Source organism: Sinocyclocheilus anshuiensis, unplaced genomic scaffold, assembly GCF_001515605.1.
Source record: "Sinocyclocheilus anshuiensis isolate Anshui unplaced genomic scaffold, SAMN03320099.WGS_v1.1 scaffold997, whole genome shotgun sequence".
NCBI classification, from domain to species: Eukaryota; Metazoa; Chordata; class Actinopteri; order Cypriniformes; family Cyprinidae; genus Sinocyclocheilus; species Sinocyclocheilus anshuiensis.
In genome coordinates this window covers 2,781,908-2,802,479 of record NW_015555715.1, presented here as the reverse complement: position 1 = coordinate 2,802,479, position 20,572 = coordinate 2,781,908, and the positions used below count along the sequence as shown (strand labels likewise).

The window sequence follows — 20,572 nt, the reverse complement described above, 5'->3', positions numbered from 1 at the left end:
CTTACCGGTTTAGAACGACATGAGGGTGAGTAATTAATGACAGAATTTTCATTTTTGGGTGAACTAACCCTTTTAAAAATCTTTAATTAATGCTGTCACATCACAAATCTGCTTCAAAGATAAAATTACATGAATTGCTAATTACAACACTGAACTAAAAATGTAAAGCCTGTACAAATACTAGTAATCGTGAATATAAATAATTGGGAATCATGTAAAAAAAATATAAAATAAGTAAATAAAAACAGTGCACATTTTATTTATCTATTATAACATGCATGTAGTTTTGTTCACTTGGCTGTTTCCTTATAAAGGTCCAGAAATTTGTCGAGCTTTTCGTCAGGTGTCTTTTTTAATTATATGTCTGTCTTCCGCCAGACAATCGCTGCATTGCTGATCGTGGTTTCGAGTATCGATACATCTGCCCTTTACGTTGAACAAGAGAACGCGCAGTAATCTTAGACAACTTAATCCAGACATTTTAAATCAAATCCGCAAATTCGCTTGAAGAATCAAATTAGCCAGAGATCAGTTATCACTATTAGAAAATCTGACATCTTTCAAATCATCTCAGCTGTATTAAGCGAGGTACGAAAACGGGCCCCGGGACTCCTTCTTTATGTATACAGACGTGACGTAATGACGCAAAGACGAACGACCCGAATCACTCAAATTATAAAACATTATTACAAGCTTACCGTTGTGAATCGGGCTAAAGTAAGGAGTTAGTTTTGAACACTGATTGGTTATGTATTTGCTCAATAATTGTTTTGGGATCATTTTTAACCAAAAAGTTACGAATGCTCTTATTATCTGCTCATTACAAATCAGTTACGTTCGAAAGACACGATCCTTTTTTTCATTTAATCACCAAGTTGTTGAATTGAACCATTTATTCATGAACTACTCATTTAGACGGCCTTTGTAACGTTACCATGTTCAAAAAGATTCGATTCTAACGAACGCTTCGTTCAGTTATCGGACCTCGCTAGTGGTTGTTAAATGAGTTGAATCAGCCTCTATCATGTCTTTAACAACGTAAATAATTGTAAAACAGCTCTGAGTTAATATTCCTAGCATTATGTTATGAATGGCAATATATAACCATTCCCGCCAGGACTTCAATTTTATAATGAGAGCTTCTTGTAAACAAGCCCTGCTATAAGCTAATGGGCTACATAGACAACAGCTAATGTTTCGTTTCAACAAAAAGGCAATTAGCATTGCTCAGCTAAAACTGCTTTTCAATACACATCTTGCTGTGTACACGCGCCATTGTGCAGTGGCAGCGCCCGCTTCCTTTGCGCGGCTAAATGAGAGGATACGCCGAACAACTGAGGACTCCGTTAGAGGAGACAAAGCTTTCCCATAGGGTATCTAAAAAATGGCAGTGAGTATTCTAGTGTCTGTGTGATGCTATAAATTTCGATTCTTAAAATATTATTTTAAATTAACAGTTTAAATTAAATGAACCATCATCAAAATATCTATATATATTGAAATATATATTCAATTTAGTTCATAAAACTCTTGTCCATAACTATCATAAATCAGATCCATTTTAGCTGATGGTAACAAAATAGTCTTGTACGGTTTTAGAATTATTATCTATTTTGGGGCCAACTGGCTCATAATGCCTTTTAAATGTTCAGTATTCTTACAACTGAAAAGTTGCAATCAACATTTTTTTTTTTCAGTCATCCTCTTTAAAATTATTTGCTCTGCCCTTTTTAGGAAACTCTTGTCCAGGTACTGACACAGATGTCTTTCATGGGTTTTGGGGTTCACAAGGAATCCATGTGATGTGCATGATATTCCCTTTCTGTCAGCTGATTTGGAGTTCTCCCACTGTTATGTGAAATTATGGTCTGAAGTGTATAACATCAATAATGATTTATTCATATTATGTCAACCTTTTTCACAACTGGGGATATGTATGTTTTACAATATTTTTAGTATTTGAAAAGACAGACTGCTGTTGTTTTAATAGTCACTTTCAAACATGCATACATTTTATTTTTTCATTTTTCATTTGTAAAAAAAAGATGACATTATTTAAATTAAAGACCCTGACCCATATAAGACCCATAATTTTCAGCTTAATCATTAATTGGTTCTTTAATATCAGTTAATAAATTCCATTTAAGAATAATTACTGATGCTAATAATTACTGAACTAAAATAATAATAATTAATAATGCATCATTTTATAATCAATTGTGTCAAAAAGAGAGCTAATTAAAAATATAAATATTCTACATACATATACACAGTAAAAAATAACAATTTGTTGAGTCAACTTTAAAAAAAACTGTTAGCCCGCTGCCTTACAATTTTTTGTTATCTTATTTTTTTTCGGTGTGATGCAGTTGTTTCAACATGCGTTTTTGAGCTGAAACAACAGTGATCTAGTTCATTCAACGTTCAGCTTAGTTGAGGGCCAATAAACTTACATTTTCTTGTTGTCTACATCTTGCTGTGTACACGCGCCATTGTGCAGTGGCAGCGCCCGCTTCCTTTGCGCGGCTGAATGAGAGGATACGCTGAACAACTGAGGACTCCGTTAGAGGAGACAAAGCTTTCCTATAGCGAATCTTACCTTCTTGAAATTTAGGTTTAGGGTCCTGTTTAGGCGCCATTCACAGATTAAACAATAAAAATAGCTGGAAAATCAAATCCAGGCATTGCCAGCTCCGATTTAATTCACACAGGGTGAAGGCGCCGCGCTGCGTGTCTATGACGCACTTTTTTGGCGCCCATGTCAGCTGACTTCCATAATGTACAACATTTAAACAGCAGCCCCTGTTGGAGCGTCTCAAAAATTGTGCACTGCTCACGGAAAATCATTTAGGGCAGTATTACATTTAAAGCAGTATCTATTCATATTTTTCGGACAGCTATTTGTGTGCTGAGTCACATAATTATAGTCTTACATGTGCAATATAAAATATAAATGTTCACAGTTGTGATAAATTATTTTTATTGTATATTTTGCGTGATTTTTCAGTCATCCTCTTTAAAATTATTTGCTCTGCCCTTTTTAGGAAACTCTTGTCCAGGTACTGACACAGATGTCTTTCATGGGTTTTGGGGTTCACAAGGAATCCATGTGATGTGCATGATATTCCCTTTCTGTCAGCTGATTTGGAGTTCTCCCACTGTTATGTGAAATTATGGTCTGAAGTGTATAACATCAATAATGATTTATTCATATTATGTCAACCTTTTTCACAACTGGGGATATGTATGTTTTACAATATTTTTAGTATTTGAAAAGACAGACTGCTGTTGTTTTAATAGTCACTTTCAAACATGCATACATTTTATTTTTTCATTTTTCATTTGTAAAAAAAAGATGACATTATTTAAATTAAAGACCCTGACCCATATAAGACCCATAATTTTCAGCTTAATCATTAATTGGTTCTTTAATATCAGTTAATAAATTCCATTTAAGAATAATTACTGATGCTAATAATTACTGAACTAAAATAATAATAATTAATAATGCATCATTTTATAATCAATTGTGTCAAAAAGAGAGCTAATTAAAAATATAAATATTCTACATACATATACACAGTAAAAAATAACAATTTGTTGAGTCAACTTTAAAAAAAACTGTTAGCCCGCTGCCTTACAATTTTTTGTTATCTTATTTTTTTTCGGTGTGATGCAGTTGTTTCAACATGCGTTTTTGAGCTGAAACAACAGTGATCTAGTTCATTCAACGTTCAGCTTAGTTGAGGGCCAATAAACTTACATTTTCTTGTTGTCTGGACCATTTTTCAAAAATAGTTATGAGTTGAAATGGCAAAACCCTCAAAAATATTTTTTTACAGAATACATATTTTGCATATGAATAATTATTTTATTTATTTCGCGGCTCATGCGTGCCTCGATTTCTGAAAAGACCCGTTTAATAACCAAGGGGCAATATTTGACAAACAATTTTTCAGTTTCTTTCTCAATGCCCTTCTCGTAGGACAATATATAAACGGATTTAAGCAACTATTAGTATGAGCTAAGCAAACAGTCACGGGAAATACAGAAGTATTGACAATATAATACGCTTCATCCCAGTGAATCACGTTCAACTTTACCAAAACACCCCAAAATGTAATTGCGTGGTTCGGCATCCAGCAAAGAAAGAATGAAAGAACCACAACTGTGATAGATTTGGTGACATGAATCGTCCGCTTTGAATGAACGTTATTCAGATTTCGCTTTCTCACAAATCTCAGAAGCAACAAATAGGACACGGAAAGGATCAACATGGGCAGAACAAAAGCAACCAGGATTTTTTGCAAATGATAAAAGGCCAGCCAGTAATGTCCGGCAGGAAACTTGAGTAAGCAGAGCTTCTCTCCAGCCACATTGGTCACAGTGGAGAAAATAGACGTTGGCGCGGTGGCGACGGTAGCAACGACCCACAAAAATGCGCAAACCCATTTGACAGAGCATGATGTTGGGGGACGGACACTGTTCTATATATATAAAAAAAGCACTTTAAAACAACCGAATTGGACCAAAATGCTGTACAAAAAAATAAATAGAAACATAAAATACATAACTCATACAAGGCATAAAATACAAATAAAACAATTTAAGAGTCATAAAACATCACAATAAAATAAAGAAAATGTCAACATCAGGTGTCAAAGGCCAAGGAGAAAAGATGGGTTTTAATATGGGTAATAATACAAAAACATTTGGTCTAAAATTAATGAAACAATGTAGAATTGCAGTAGAATAATACTTTATAATCATAAGAGGTGAGCAATTGGCTCAACTTACTCCAGGAATTTTGGCTCACATTACCCACTCCTACCAATTTAACAAACTTGTATCATCCAGCAGTTTAGGGCTAACATCTTGCTAACAGTACAGCCTTATATTATAACATATTATATAAGTTATAATATAACTTATATTATAACCCCCCCACCCCTTTCTGCACCCAGAAGTCAAAAAAAGACCAAAATACAGATAAGACAGAAATAGAAAAGATTTAATGTATTTGTTTTATTACAGCTAAACCGCTCTCTACATAAACAAGTAACATTCATTAAGTAAACAATGTATCCCAATTCAAATAATAAATAATTCATATCATATTTTGTACAAACTGGTATTGGTTTCCTGTACATAATGGTTTCTCTCATAGCGTACCATACAGTAAAAGAAGAACTTAAGGCAGAGAGTTCATACTTGCCAGTTACTGGTACAGCTTTAACAGACCGACTGTCTAGTGGTATATTTCAAGGACATAGCAGATCAGTGGGCACATGAAACGTATGATTTCAGTGCAAAGTCAAATGGGAGATTTGTGCAGAATGACGGCGGTCTCAATTTTGTGTGCTATCATGTAACTCAGTGCAAAGGTAAAATATATAAATTAAACAAGCATGGGTTCATCAATCCAATTGTTAATTTGCAACACTGAAGACAAAAATCACTCATGTAGAAAGGTTTGTGGACTCTTGTGTACTGGCTGTCATCAAGAGATTAAAAGTGTGCTAACATTCATCCAGGCCCAACATTAGCTGTTCCACAACCCTTTTTTTAATGCACAAGAATCAATGACAAATCAAAAACAATAAAGCCAGAGGATGTGCACACACAGCTGGCTTTTATCCTTTAAACGGTTTCATTTCAACCAAAGTTGAATGTGACACAGCAAGTATGATTGTGGAATTAATGCCTCCGATGTCTCATATAGTACAAATATGAGAGAAAGAGAGACAAGGACACGTAATTAGCTACTTGTACAATGCAAAGCAAGTGTTAAGAGCTCTTGAAATAATTACAAAATGCATGAAAGTAACGCATGATCAAACATAGTAAAAATATAATGTATAGATAAAATAAATAAATTCAATTTTAAACAGACGAAAACAGACAGCACAGATTATGTTGCAATAAGGTCACCCTCCAAGCACACTTTGAAAATCTATAAAGCTAAATCTCAATTGTAGCCCACCTGAAGCCCAAACCACACAGACCTCGAGAAAATGACATTTCATACATGGCGTTCTCGACATTTAAAATGGAATAACGCCATTCACTGAAGGAAACACCAAATGGAAATGGCAAGTGCGTTTAGCCATTTTTACACAAAGCTGTCAACTAGCATTCAATAGCTGGAATCTTGGGACCAAATTTGGATCTGAAGGTCTGCTGGCGTGGGATATTACACTTCTGTAAGATTCCTGTCTTGAGGAAATAATTATTGTCTGCACTACGGCTACTGCAACATCACTCTGGTCATATCTGCAACAAACTAAATGAGGTATGCTATAGTGTCTGATACCCTCAGCGCTGTTTTTGCGAACCACACCTCATCTTTTGAGGTTTAGTTCAGACAAACAACATCAAAGGATAAGAGATCATGAAAAAAGTACAAGAGTTTAACCTCAGGAACTAACCAGCAAAACTGGGCACTGAAACCAAACTCCGCTTCTTACATACTTAATGTGGTGATGGAAGAGAAAGAATGCGCAACTGGAATAAGACGTGACCCCTGTCGACTTTTGAAGCATGTCGTGGCTAGATTCTGTATTGGCATAAGGGAATGCTTCTGTACAGCATACATCCTACATAACTTAAAAGCAATAAATTACCTGCACAGGATAATGGCATTAAATAACATGATTTTCCCTCGCTGATCAAACAATGGTTGAGGGAAAGAGTCTTAGAAAAAAAATTATAAAGATGACTGCCATTCTATTACTTTGACTGAAATAATTATTTGAAGTGAAATAAAATAGCAAAAAGTATAAAAGGTACAGAATAAGATAAATCAAGGAACAACACACAGAGCAGTGAAAAACATCTTCAGTATCCATAGAGAAAATACCAACTGAAGTCACTCACTGGGTAGGCAGCGTCCTATTGTTTATATACAAAAGTAAAACTGAAAATAGATTTTTCTTCTCTGTACACAGCAATTTTATTCTTCTCTTTACAAAAGTCTTTGTTCTCTTTTTTTTTCTCCCCACCTTCCATCCAATTCACATCTAAATCCTATCACGAGTGCACAAAGCTCCTTCTGCGCCCTCCTGTTGTTTGTGATAAAGGCTTGTCTGTTTGCAGGGCGCCCCGGTGTGGTCAGTCCAGTGAAATTACATCAGGGATAGAGCCGTATATTACGGATGTGGCGGCGGCATCAGAGTGCGAGCGGGACACGTTACTGTGTGGGTGGCTGTCTCTCAGACTGCTGGAGGACACCAGACTGCTGCTGCTTCCGCTGCTGCTGCCTCCGCTGCCGTTGGCTGGCACTAGCGAGCTGCTCGCCGGCATCCCCGACTGCTCCAGGAAGAGCTGAGAGGAACCATAGGGCATGAAGCGGTTCAACAGCAGCTCGTGGTCTTCTGAGGCAGAAGCTGAGGCGGCAGCTGCAGCGGCCATGACCATGTTATAATGCTGTGGAGAGGATAAAGATCAACAATTTAAGGCTATGCTGATGTTTAAGAAAAAAAATGCATGGCCCAGTTTCACAGACAGGGCTAAACCAGGATTAGGCCATAGTTCAATTAGGACATTTAAGTAATTTTTATAAACATGCTTAGAAAAAAACATTACTGGAGTGCATCTTGAGACAAAACAAAGGCACTGATATATTTTAAGATCAATCAGTGCAAGTTTCTTTCAGTTGAAACAGCTAAGACTTACATTTTAGTCTAGGACTAGGCTTAAGCCTTGTCTGTGAAACCGGGGGTATATGTTAATTGTGTATCCAATCCATTTAATTCGGCACCAGATGTGGTTAAACATAGGCGTTTGTTCGAGCACAATGCTGCCCTCTAGCAGTGATGTGCTGCGTGAACCTACCTGGTGATTGTCCCCTTGTAAAAATGAGAAGAAATTCAGATCTGTCGAACAAGAAAAAAAGTTGTTTGGCATAAATTTGTTACGTTTTTATATTTTTAAAATCCTAAATCTTTGCTTATTGGATTAAATAAAAAGAAATCCCAGATTTAATATACAAAGATTACATTACCAAATTATGTGTTAAATTATGCAAAGGAAAAAAATGATTAAACTCATCTAAACTATACTGATCAAAAGTGGATGTAAAGCCTTTTGTAATATTACAAAAGATTTCCATTTCAAATACATGCTGTTCTTCTGAACTTTCTAGTCAAAGAATCCTGAAAAAAATAATGTATTATGGGTTTCACAAAAATATTAAGCAGCATGACTGTTTTCAACATTGATAATAATAAAAAATGTTTCTTGAGCACATTTTTGTCATCACAGAAATATATTCCATCTTAAAATATATTAAAATAGTAAAAAATTTTCACAACAATACTGTTTTACTGTATTTGTAATTTATAAAAAAAAAAACAGCCTTGGAAGCATAAAAGAAATTTTAAATTCTTTCAAAATGTTACAGACCCCAAACTTTTGAATGGTAGTGACAACCAAGGCAAGTGAGCATGAGCTGGTAGGAACATTCTTTATTAAATACGAGGAAATATTATTTTAGTGGAATGATGACGGTACCTGAGAGGTCATTGGGTGTGTGGTAATAGTGACGGTAGTCTTGAATGAGAGGAGGGGGAGGGATATAGTTTGTCTCCATTGCTGGCATGCTGGGAGCCCGTGCCAATGGAGACGCCTGATTATGCAGATTTAACACTCTGCAGCAAAATATAACAAAATTATAAAAAAAAAAAACTAGTGAGATATTAAAATAATATTTTAAGAAACACAAACATTGGCTCCAATAATTATCAAAACATTAAAAATCACATTTAAAAATGTGAATATCTTGGCATTATATGACAAAATATGAATCAATGTGGCATTTATAATCACTCACAAATACACTTTTCAAAAAAAGGTTTTAAAACATTTCACAAAAATGTTGGGTTTTAAATGTTAAAACAATAAACATACTGTTCAAAATAAATATAAATTCTCACCCTTTGTTGACAGGTGGGGAGGTTGGTGATAGAGATGGACAGGCTCTTTTAGGAGGAGGCTCATCATTATCATCATAATCATCATCAGAGGAGCTGTCCAGCGTCAGGTCAATCACCTCCAATTTCTTACTGCTACTGCTGCTGCCGTGGGACGAACTGTTTCTGTGGTCTGACACAACTGACAAAACAGACCTCCCTGAATCAAAAAGAATGTAGTATGCATTGCAAATGTCTACACTTTTTTATATATAGACTTGAGACAACTGTCTATAGTCTTCATAACAAACATACAATACCTTCAATGCCATTTGATGAGGCTGACACTTCCTGTACCACCTTCTTGGATCTCATAGGAGCCCAACTGCCATCTTCTTTAAACTGGATCTCATCACAGTCCACACAGCTGCTCAGGATCTCCATGAACAACCTGTACACAGAAAAACGCGCCCTTAAAAAACACTTTCTCAAGACTTTTTCCAGTTTTGACAGCATAAGCTACTGTTCAACGTTTTTTAATAGAAAATAATACTTTTATTCATCTAAGATGCATTCAATTGATCAAAAGTGAAAGTAAAGACATTTATAATGTTACAAAAGATTTCCATCCAAATAAATGTTTTTCTTTTGAACTTTCTACTGAAGAATCCTGAAAAAAAAATTATCATGGTTTTTAGAAAAATATTAAGCAGCACAACAATTTTTAACATTGATAAGAAATGTTTCTCAAGCACCAAATCAGAATGATTTCTGAAGGACCATGCGACACTGAAGACTGGAGTAATGGCTGCTGAAAATTCAGCTTTGCCATCAGAGGAATAAATTACATTTTAAAATATATTCAAAGAAAAAAAAAAGTTATTTTAAATTGTAATAATATTTCATAATGTTACCATTTTCACTATATTTTTAGTCAATTAAATGCAGCCTTGGTGAGCATACGAATTCTTTCAAAAACATTTAAAAAATCCTATCGACCCCAAATTTTTCGAACGGTAGTGCATAAATGCTCATATTACACATTAGACGATGTACATTGCTGTTCAAAAGTTTGGCATCAATAATATCCCTTTTCCACCAGCATGAACCGGGTGCTAGTTCAAAGCCAGTGCTATTGCCGGTTTGGAGTTGGTTCAACTGGCGAACCTCCTAAGAACCGGTTTGCCTTTTCAAGGGCTAGAGAGCCACCACAGAGCCAGGTTTTACGTCACTGAATACGTCTCATCTTTCTCAGTAACACTAGCATGGCAGCGCCAAACACAACAGGCTTGTTCGAGATGCATTGGCGCAATGCAGACCGATCGGCGCACGACACCAAAGCACTGCGAAAGCAATCCAAAAGCATAAAGAGCATCTGCTTTGCAATCACTCCCGCGGCACACCGACCGGAACGCACAGCGCCGATGCAGCCCGAACAAGCCTAAACACACAATCAACAGTGGTGGACGTTGCATTGCTATTAATGTTCATGGCTTTGCGAATCTACATCGGCATCCAAACACGGCGAATTCAACGTGTTCGTGGTTAGCTGATATTTCAAAAATGGATTGGCCCACAATCACAGGTGTAAAAGGTGAGAGTAGCACTGACCCGTCAAGAATAAGGTGCTCAAATGGGGCTTTCTTGTCACAGACCGGACACACCCAGGTGGGTTTCTTCTCATTCATTTGGATGTAGAGCGTAGCATCAAAGCACTGCAGGTGTGAGCAGGTGAGCGCTCGGCAGGGAATCATCAACCGCATCTTTCCCAGCTGTTCATTTACACACAGATAGACACACATTATGTCAGCATACATTATAATGCCACATACTGCTTTCAAACTTTATAACTGAATGATGATTAGAGAAGTTTCTTATCTCTAAACTGCTAGCTTGTGGCTTATTCTCCATTGCTCAAAAATATTAAACTGACAAAGAACACAATATGGGAAATCAGAGAGTCATAAGCAGAGCTCGGTGGCCTCAGTGAAAAGAAGCAGTTTCATTATTCTGACAAAATGATTAATGCAATTGTGTTCAAAGGAACGTTACAAGGTTTAACAGAACCCCTTGAAGAGAATAAAATCTTTCTTCAGGGTTGATGCTCCATTACATACCGGACAGAGCAAGGAGACTCGCAGGCTGGTAGTGGCAATCTCACTGTCAGGGTCGGCAGTAAGCTTTTCTTTGACTGAAGAGTGAGCACAGAACACAAAATCAATCAGATCACTTGATTTACAACATTGAATATCTCCCATCATATTCACACACAGCTAACAGGTAGCTCAAGTAAGACTTGTAACTTTGTAGGTTATTGGAAAAAAGCGTTATTTTGATAATCACTTAATTAAAGGGGTCATATGATGCTGCTAAAAATAACATTATTTTGTGTATTTGGTGTAATGAAATGTGTTTATGCGGTTTAAGGTTCAAAAAACACATTATTTTCCACATACTGTACATTATTGTTTCTCCTCTATGCCACGCCTTTCTGAAACGCGTCAATTTTTACAAAGCTCATCGGTCTGAAAAAGCAAGGTTTGCTCTGATTGGCCAGCTAGGAAAGAGTCTTAGAAAAAAAATTATAAAGATGACTGCCATTCTATTACTTTGACTGAAATAATTATTTGAAGTGAAATAAAATAGCAAAAAGTATAAAAGGTACAGAATAAGATAAATCAAGGAACAACACACAGAGCAGTGAAAAACATCTTCAGTATCCATAGAGAAAATACCAACTGAAGTCACTCACTGGGTAGGCAGCGTCCTATTGTTTATATACAAAAGTAAAACTGAAAATAGATTTTTCTTCTCTGTACACAGCAATTTTATTCTTCTCTTTACAAAAGTCTTTGTTCTCTTTTTTTTTCTCCCCACCTTCCATCCAATTCACATCTAAATCCTATCACGAGTGCACAAAGCTCCTTCTGCGCCCTCCTGTTGTTTGTGATAAAGGCTTGTCTGTTTGCAGGGCGCCCCGGTGTGGTCAGTCCAGTGAAATTACATCAGGGATAGAGCCGTATATTACGGATGTGGCGGCGGCATCAGAGTGCGAGCGGGACACGTTACTGTGTGGGTGGCTGTCTCTCAGACTGCTGGAGGACACCAGACTGCTGCTGCTTCCGCTGCTGCTGCCTCCGCTGCCGTTGGCTGGCACTAGCGAGCTGCTCGCCGGCATCCCCGACTGCTCCAGGAAGAGCTGAGAGGAACCATAGGGCATGAAGCGGTTCAACAGCAGCTCGTGGTCTTCTGAGGCAGAAGCTGAGGCGGCAGCTGCAGCGGCCATGACCATGTTATAATGCTGTGGAGAGGATAAAGATCAACAATTTAAGGCTATGCTGATGTTTAAGAAAAAAAATGCATGGCCCAGTTTCACAGACAGGGCTAAACCAGGATTAGGCCATAGTTCAATTAGGACATTTAAGTAATTTTTATAAACATGCTTAGAAAAAAACATTACTGGAGTGCATCTTGAGACAAAACAAAGGCACTGATATATTTTAAGATCAATCAGTGCAAGTTTCTTTCAGTTGAAACAGCTAAGACTTACATTTTAGTCTAGGACTAGGCTTAAGCCTTGTCTGTGAAACCGGGGGTATATGTTAATTGTGTATCCAATCCATTTAATTCGGCACCAGATGTGGTTAAACATAGGCGTTTGTTCGAGCACAATGCTGCCCTCTAGCAGTGATGTGCTGCGTGAACCTACCTGGTGATTGTCCCCTTGTAAAAATGAGAAGAAATTCAGATCTGTCGAACAAGAAAAAAAGTTGTTTGGCATAAATTTGTTACGTTTTTATATTTTTAAAATCCTAAATCTTTGCTTATTGGATTAAATAAAAAGAAATCCCAGATTTAATATACAAAGATTACATTACCAAATTATGTGTTAAATTATGCAAAGGAAAAAAATGATTAAACTCATCTAAACTATACTGATCAAAAGTGGATGTAAAGCCTTTTGTAATATTACAAAAGATTTCCATTTCAAATACATGCTGTTCTTCTGAACTTTCTAGTCAAAGAATCCTGAAAAAAATAATGTATTATGGGTTTCACAAAAATATTAAGCAGCATGACTGTTTTCAACATTGATAATAATAAAAAATGTTTCTTGAGCACATTTTTGTCATCACAGAAATATATTCCATCTTAAAATATATTAAAATAGTAAAAAATTTTCACAACAATACTGTTTTACTGTATTTGTAATTTATAAAAAAAAAAACAGCCTTGGAAGCATAAAAGAAATTTTAAATTCTTTCAAAATGTTACAGACCCCAAACTTTTGAATGGTAGTGACAACCAAGGCAAGTGAGCATGAGCTGGTAGGAACATTCTTTATTAAATACGAGGAAATATTATTTTAGTGGAATGATGACGGTACCTGAGAGGTCATTGGGTGTGTGGTAATAGTGACGGTAGTCTTGAATGAGAGGAGGGGGAGGGATATAGTTTGTCTCCATTGCTGGCATGCTGGGAGCCCGTGCCAATGGAGACGCCTGATTATGCAGATTTAACACTCTGCAGCAAAATATAACAAAATTATAAAAAAAAAAAACTAGTGAGATATTAAAATAATATTTTAAGAAACACAAACATTGGCTCCAATAATTATCAAAACATTAAAAATCACATTTAAAAATGTGAATATCTTGGCATTATATGACAAAATATGAATCAATGTGGCATTTATAATCACTCACAAATACACTTTTCAAAAAAAGGTTTTAAAACATTTCACAAAAATGTTGGGTTTTAAATGTTAAAACAATAAACATACTGTTCAAAATAAATATAAATTCTCACCCTTTGTTGACAGGTGGGGAGGTTGGTGATAGAGATGGACAGGCTCTTTTAGGAGGAGGCTCATCATTATCATCATAATCATCATCAGAGGAGCTGTCCAGCGTCAGGTCAATCACCTCCAATTTCTTACTGCTACTGCTGCTGCCGTGGGACGAACTGTTTCTGTGGTCTGACACAACTGACAAAACAGACCTCCCTGAATCAAAAAGAATGTAGTATGCATTGCAAATGTCTACACTTTTTTATATATAGACTTGAGACAACTGTCTATAGTCTTCATAACAAACATACAATACCTTCAATGCCATTTGATGAGGCTGACACTTCCTGTACCACCTTCTTGGATCTCATAGGAGCCCAACTGCCATCTTCTTTAAACTGGATCTCATCACAGTCCACACAGCTGCTCAGGATCTCCATGAACAACCTGTACACAGAAAAACGCGCCCTTAAAAAACACTTTCTCAAGACTTTTTCCAGTTTTGACAGCATAAGCTACTGTTCAACGTTTTTTAATAGAAAATAATACTTTTATTCATCTAAGATGCATTCAATTGATCAAAAGTGAAAGTAAAGACATTTATAATGTTACAAAAGATTTCCATCCAAATAAATGTTTTTCTTTTGAACTTTCTACTGAAGAATCCTGAAAAAAAAATTATCATGGTTTTTAGAAAAATATTAAGCAGCACAACAATTTTTAACATTGATAAGAAATGTTTCTCAAGCACCAAATCAGAATGATTTCTGAAGGACCATGCGACACTGAAGACTGGAGTAATGGCTGCTGAAAATTCAGCTTTGCCATCAGAGGAATAAATTACATTTTAAAATATATTCAAAGAAAAAAAAAAGTTATTTTAAATTGTAATAATATTTCATAATGTTACCATTTTCACTATATTTTTAGTCAATTAAATGCAGCCTTGGTGAGCATACGAATTCTTTCAAAAACATTTAAAAAATCCTATCGACCCCAAATTTTTCGAACGGTAGTGCATAAATGCTCATATTACACATTAGACGATGTACATTGCTGTTCAAAAGTTTGGCATCAATAATATCCCTTTTCCACCAGCATGAACCGGGTGCTAGTTCAAAGCCAGTGCTATTGCCGGTTTGGAGTTGGTTCAACTGGCGAACCTCCTAAGAACCGGTTTGCCTTTTCAAGGGCTAGAGAGCCACCACAGAGCCAGGTTTTACGTCACTGAATACGTCTCATCTTTCTCAGTAACACTAGCATGGCAGCGCCAAACACAACAGGCTTGTTCGAGATGCATTGGCGCAATGCAGACCGATCGGCGCACGACACCAAAGCACTGCGAAAGCAATCCAAAAGCATAAAGAGCATCTGCTTTGCAATCACTCCCGCGGCACACCGACCGGAACGCACAGCGCCGATGCAGCCCGAACAAGCCTAAACACACAATCAACAGTGGTGGACGTTGCATTGCTATTAATGTTCATGGCTTTGCGAATCTACATCGGCATCCAAACACGGCGAATTCAACGTGTTCGTGGTTAGCTGATATTTCAAAAATGGATTGGCCCACAATCACAGGTGTAAAAGGTGAGAGTAGCACTGACCCGTCAAGAATAAGGTGCTCAAATGGGGCTTTCTTGTCACAGACCGGACACACCCAGGTGGGTTTCTTCTCATTCATTTGGATGTAGAGCGTAGCATCAAAGCACTGCAGGTGTGAGCAGGTGAGCGCTCGGCAGGGAATCATCAACCGCATCTTTCCCAGCTGTTCATTTACACACAGATAGACACACATTATGTCAGCATACATTATAATGCCACATACTGCTTTCAAACTTTATAACTGAATGATGATTAGAGAAGTTTCTTATCTCTAAACTGCTAGCTTGTGGCTTATTCTCCATTGCTCAAAAATATTAAACTGACAAAGAACACAATATGGGAAATCAGAGAGTCATAAGCAGAGCTCGGTGGCCTCAGTGAAAAGAAGCAGTTTCATTATTCTGACAAAATGATTAATGCAATTGTGTTCAAAGGAACGTTACAAGGTTTAACAGAACCCCTTGAAGAGAATAAAATCTTTCTTCAGGGTTGATGCTCCATTACATACCGGACAGAGCAAGGAGACTCGCAGGCTGGTAGTGGCAATCTCACTGTCAGGGTCGGCAGTAAGCTTTTCTTTGACTGAAGAGTGAGCACAGAACACAAAATCAATCAGATCACTTGATTTACAACATTGAATATCTCCCATCATATTCACACACAGCTAACAGGTAGCTCAAGTAAGACTTGTAACTTTGTAGGTTATTGGAAAAAAGCGTTATTTTGATAATCACTTAATTAAAGGGGTCATATGATGCTGCTAAAAATAACATTATTTTGTGACATGGCGGCGGCGGCAACAATACTACAGCGAGAATAAAAGTTACGCCTTCTTTCTTTGCGTGAACATTTGGGCGGCGTTATTCAAATCTTCCCAGATAGTGACGTAGGTATGTGGGGGCGTGTTAGAATGAGCCGTTTTAGGTAGGTGTGGCTGACTCTTAACTTTTATAAAGAATATCTCTTTGGATTTGAGACTTTAGTCTTTGCAACTTTACAGATCTTCTTTATGCGCCAAGAGCTTGTAACACTCCAAAGAGAAATCGCATCATATGACCCCTTTAAAACAATAGTTGCAGGTGTTGAATTGGAGCATTGGTAGGTGAATGCCTGAATATCCAAAGAAAATGTTGCAAAATACTTGAAGTGGAAGAAATTCGCACTTGTTGTCTGGTTAACATTCAGCTATATTAAGGTTCATTTCAACTGTTGTAAGTCCAGAGTTAACATACTGAGTGCTCTTGAGTGGTCTGGGTTTCTAATGCCTTTTGACCGTAGTCTCTGTAGCAAAACTGAGGAGGACTGCTGACGGACCAGGTACACTGCCATGGAGTAACTCTGTATGGACAACAAAGTATTTAAAACACATTCTGATGGTGGTTTTCAGAAACAGATTTCAAACAGATTTACATTCATTACCCTTCCGATTTCCGACGTCCATGACACAACAATGGTGTTGGGAACTGTTGTAGACAACCTAACCAGGGAGGTAATGTTCATGGGTCTGCTCGGCCGCTTTGGCTCCACTCCATTTTTGGTTGGAGGAAGATATCCCTGAGGACAACCACAAAAAGGCATTGAGATAAACAGCCACTCCAGCACATGAAACAATGAACTACAGATAAACGTTTCTATCTGAAATATTAATTTGTTGTAGGAGTCAAAAATGTTGATGAAAAGGCTGTAAGATGCTGAAAACAAGAAATCTTTTGGAAATCAAACAAGAAAGTGCCAAATTCTTTGTATTCATCTGTGTCGGTTTTGTAAAATTTTTTATGTAATTTAATGACTCTAAAATGGTTCAACGGAGTATAAAAAATAATGAAATATTTTCCTTACACCACAGATTTGAGTATACATGTGTTAATCATTGTTTCATTTGTCTGTCATTCGCAGATAGACTGAAAGATTCCTGCTGATTTGTGAAAATAAAGCCAGACTCACAGGGAGGTTACAGGGTTTTCCATTCACTTTCACACAAAGGTTGGGTGGGAAATGATCTTCCTGAGGACAGCTTGTCTCTGATAAGCAAAACCTGAAAAATATGTGTTGAGATTCCTTTAGGAATGTGTGGGAAAGACTTCCAAAACTCTCATAAACCCAAACAAAAGAAAGCTCTAAAGATGAGGGTAGGTTAGCTTCAACACAGAAAATCAGAAAATAGACACAGCACATTCAAATACACAATATTCAACCTCACAGCACTTTAAACTGCAAAGAATTTGCTATTTTAAATGTTAAAAACAACATTTTACATTATCATGAGATTTGGTCATAACCCGTGCGCGCGCCCAAAGACAGTTGGACATAGTGGTGTATTAGAGGAAAAAAATTATATAAATACTGTTCGGTTTCTCGCACGATCGTTTCGTGTCTTAGGACATCAATGTGTCGTCACGAGCCGCAGGGTTTAATTTGGATTTGTCTGTGCATGTTTTTTTTACTCTCATAGATTTTGTTACCATTGCCATGCATTATACGACTGATAGACTGCAACGGCTGGAGTTAAAAATCATCATATGTGTTCTACTGAAGAAATAAAGTCACCTACATCTTGGATGCCCTGGGGGTAAGCAGATAAACATCACATTTTCATTTTTGGGTGAACTATCCCTTTAACAATGGTAGCAAGTAAACTGATACTCTTTAATTATTTAACTTAAAATATGTTTTTTAGTCTCAAAATGTTCCTTTTTAATGTTCCTGAGCTTTGGAGATCTTTTGTTGAAAACTGTTGTCTTATCATACCTTAGCTGTACTTGCACGGTGAAGTCACATTTGGTCCCAGAGATGTCCCTTTTGAGACAAGAGGGTGGGAGTAAAGGAATGTGTGACAGAGCGTAGGAGAGAAAAGCATACCAAACATTCTACAGGACCGCTCGCTTGGGCACGTGTGATAAGCACTATTGTCTGCTATGTAAGAACAAGAGGAAGATATCGAACAAGACAAGATAAACTACTTAACAGCTGTTTTAAATTCAGCAGTTTTGCAGTTCTGGCTGAAATGTATTACAAGCTCAAAATTAGTTAGGTTATTTCAAGCACACGAACCATGTTACCTTGTCTAACTTTGTAATTTAATATCCCCCCACACTTACATTGAATTGCTGATCTGCTGAACTTGCTGAGGCGTTAGTGCAAACGCGAAACATGTTTCCTGAAACCTCTGACTGCTGTCTGAGGCTGTAAAACAAAAAGAGAGGAGACAATTCTAAAAGATGGAGAACTCATAACATCACTCCATTGATGAAATGACAGAGATGAGACTTGAAGAACTCTGTGAAGGAAGGTCAGCCAAGCTAGTGAGTCGTTTTCATTCTGAAAGTACATCAGTCATTAAGACAAAAAATAAATAAATAAAATAGCTACAAAATAAAATCAAAGAATTTAAATACAAACATGAATAAAACGAAATTTCTACAATTACTACAATCAAATTAAATTGATAAAAATAATAAGGAGTTCAAATGTGTTAACCATTTAAATGTGACTCTCTGCTACCAAAAAAACCCCCCCCACACACACACACACACACACACACACACAGATCGGGGAGCTTACCAACTAGTCAATTTAATTAATTTAGCACTAATTTCGAAAATAGTACTTTCATACTGCATACAAATTTTAGAGAACTGTATGCTTCCAACTTTGTAGAAAAAGTTTGTAGAGAGCTTTTCTATTCCATACAGTCCTAAAGAAATGCTTTATTAAGTCTGGTGTACTGAAGAGGAAAAATGTTTGGGAGGACCAGCTTCCTTGTAATGTAAATGGTTTCTGCTGGTCCACATACTTTTGGTTCTATAACATATATTTCAATATTTTGTGACGGCATCCTTGACCAAGCAAGCATCCAACAGTAAGTAAAGTTAATTATCTTAAACTGATAGCAAAGCAGCATCTCAGTTACAGACACAAGGTTGCTGGTCCTCTTCTGTGGAACTACTTTAAACGCTTGTGCAGTTTAGTTCAAAGCCAAACTCTACAACATAGCTAAAAATAACCTAGGGTTACATAACCCAATCTCCTTAAATGAAGCCAGGGTTTCAGGAGCAAGAGAGAGTGAGAGAGATAAGAGGAAGCTCTATCTGCACCACTACAGGTGCTCCACATCGCACACATAGGTGGCTGAACTCAATGAAAGAGACTGAAATGAGAGGTGCGTTTTCTGCACACTGACCACTTAGTCATGTGAAGAGGAAAATCTATTCCACTTGAAGTGGAGTGAGTTTAACAGTGAGAAGCTGACAGATGATTAATCTGTACTCAAGAGGAAAGAGAGGAGGTGAGCCAATTCTCTGGTGCGCAAAAGATCCATCAACACTGGTTGCCCTCTCAGCTCAAACAACTCAAAATTCTCCAATCATTTTCATCACATTGACCTAGAAAGAATGTTCAATCCAAGGGGCTTCAACTCAATATGGGAGAAGGCCCATTGTGTTTCCTGAAAGTTGCTTGAAAAGCAATTTGATGTTACAGGGTTCTTTGCCTTGCATAGCAAAAAGCACTTCTTATATAGCAATCTGCGCTCAAATTGAACTCTATAAGAGTGCTTGTAAGAAAATGAAACTTGAAATAAGGTAACCTGCTTCCACACTCCAAAATGAGCTACGCATTAGTTAAGAACCTAGATTTGATTCAAACTGCCAGGGTTTCTGCAGACATGAACAAGTTAAATTTAAGACTTTTTAAGACCTTTTTAATACCACCTTATATGAAATTTAAGACCTAAACCTGTAATGGAAATACACATTTTATTACATACATATACAGTATGTAATATTTAATGTGTATAAATAAAAAAGAAAACAAAATATAATTGCTGTAATAAATGGCATTTATTACTACGATATACAGTGAACTTTTCATGTCAGCAGACAATATTCCATACAAAATATCCCTGCAAAATAACTGCATCACTGAGATTTTTGGTGGAGTAAACTATTTATTCTGAAGCAATATTTTCATCAGTGTTCTATCAGCTTTTACATACTTAAATCTGCATATTTACCTTTACAAAGGCCTATTTTTAACCAAATTATTACAATTTATCAATAAATTCAATATACACTATAGGGCTGCTACCAGTCAGATTAAATAATTTACACTGCAAATAACAATAATTACAACTGCAATAAATAATGTTATGAGATTAATGTTTTAAATGCATTTATGAGTATACAAATAAGAAATGTTGAGGGGAAAAATGCATACTTTTCAACATACTTCTCAACGAAACTAAAAGTAAGTGAGGTAGTGAGTCATTGGG

General features: G+C 36.7%; 3 protein-coding genes across 3 annotated transcripts in view; all 3 read right to left on the bottom strand.

The window, feature by feature from the left end:
* The window catches only part of LOC107672187 (mortality factor 4-like protein 1), a 17,458-nt gene extending 14,699 nt beyond the window's left edge, over positions 1 to 2,759 (bottom strand). Inside the window, exon 1 of the mRNA XM_016465277.1 lies at positions 2,600 to 2,759. Within this exon, the coding sequence (XP_016320763.1) occupies positions 2,600 to 2,639 (40 nt within the window). The 5' untranslated portion in view covers positions 2,640 to 2,759. The remainder of the gene's footprint in view (positions 1 to 2,599) is intronic.
* Positions 2,760 to 3,887: 1,128 nt separating this feature from the next.
* LOC107672173 (relaxin-3 receptor 1-like) lies at positions 3,888 to 5,165 on the bottom strand. Its single transcript, XM_016465266.1, has 2 exons — positions 5,130 to 5,165; positions 3,888 to 4,487 (listed from the first exon to the last, which is right to left on the bottom strand). Exons 1-2 carry the CDS (start codon positions 5,163 to 5,165, stop codon positions 3,888 to 3,890), a joined length of 636 nt encoding a protein of 211 aa, XP_016320752.1.
* A 1,101-nt stretch (positions 5,166 to 6,266) lies between these two features.
* The window catches only part of LOC107672172 (E3 SUMO-protein ligase PIAS1-like), a 61,173-nt gene continuing 46,867 nt past the window's right edge, over positions 6,267 to 20,572 (bottom strand). Inside the window, exons 5-21 of the mRNA XM_016465265.1 lie at positions 17,248 to 17,338; positions 16,723 to 16,857; positions 16,536 to 16,641; positions 15,812 to 15,885; positions 15,306 to 15,466; positions 14,015 to 14,145; positions 13,719 to 13,896; positions 13,297 to 13,433; positions 12,619 to 12,659; positions 11,899 to 12,210; positions 11,027 to 11,182; positions 10,521 to 10,681; positions 9,230 to 9,360; positions 8,934 to 9,111; positions 8,512 to 8,648; positions 7,834 to 7,874; positions 6,267 to 7,425 (exon numbers count right to left, since the gene is read on the bottom strand). Coding sequence (XP_016320751.1) covers positions 7,111 to 7,425; positions 7,834 to 7,874; positions 8,512 to 8,648; positions 8,934 to 9,111; positions 9,230 to 9,360; positions 10,521 to 10,681; positions 11,027 to 11,182; positions 11,899 to 12,210; positions 12,619 to 12,659; positions 13,297 to 13,433; positions 13,719 to 13,896; positions 14,015 to 14,145; positions 15,306 to 15,466; positions 15,812 to 15,885; positions 16,536 to 16,641; positions 16,723 to 16,857; positions 17,248 to 17,338 — 2,485 coding nt within the window. The 3' untranslated portion in view covers positions 6,267 to 7,110. The remainder of the gene's footprint in view (positions 7,426 to 7,833; positions 7,875 to 8,511; positions 8,649 to 8,933; positions 9,112 to 9,229; positions 9,361 to 10,520; positions 10,682 to 11,026; positions 11,183 to 11,898; positions 12,211 to 12,618; positions 12,660 to 13,296; positions 13,434 to 13,718; positions 13,897 to 14,014; positions 14,146 to 15,305; positions 15,467 to 15,811; positions 15,886 to 16,535; positions 16,642 to 16,722; positions 16,858 to 17,247; positions 17,339 to 20,572) is intronic.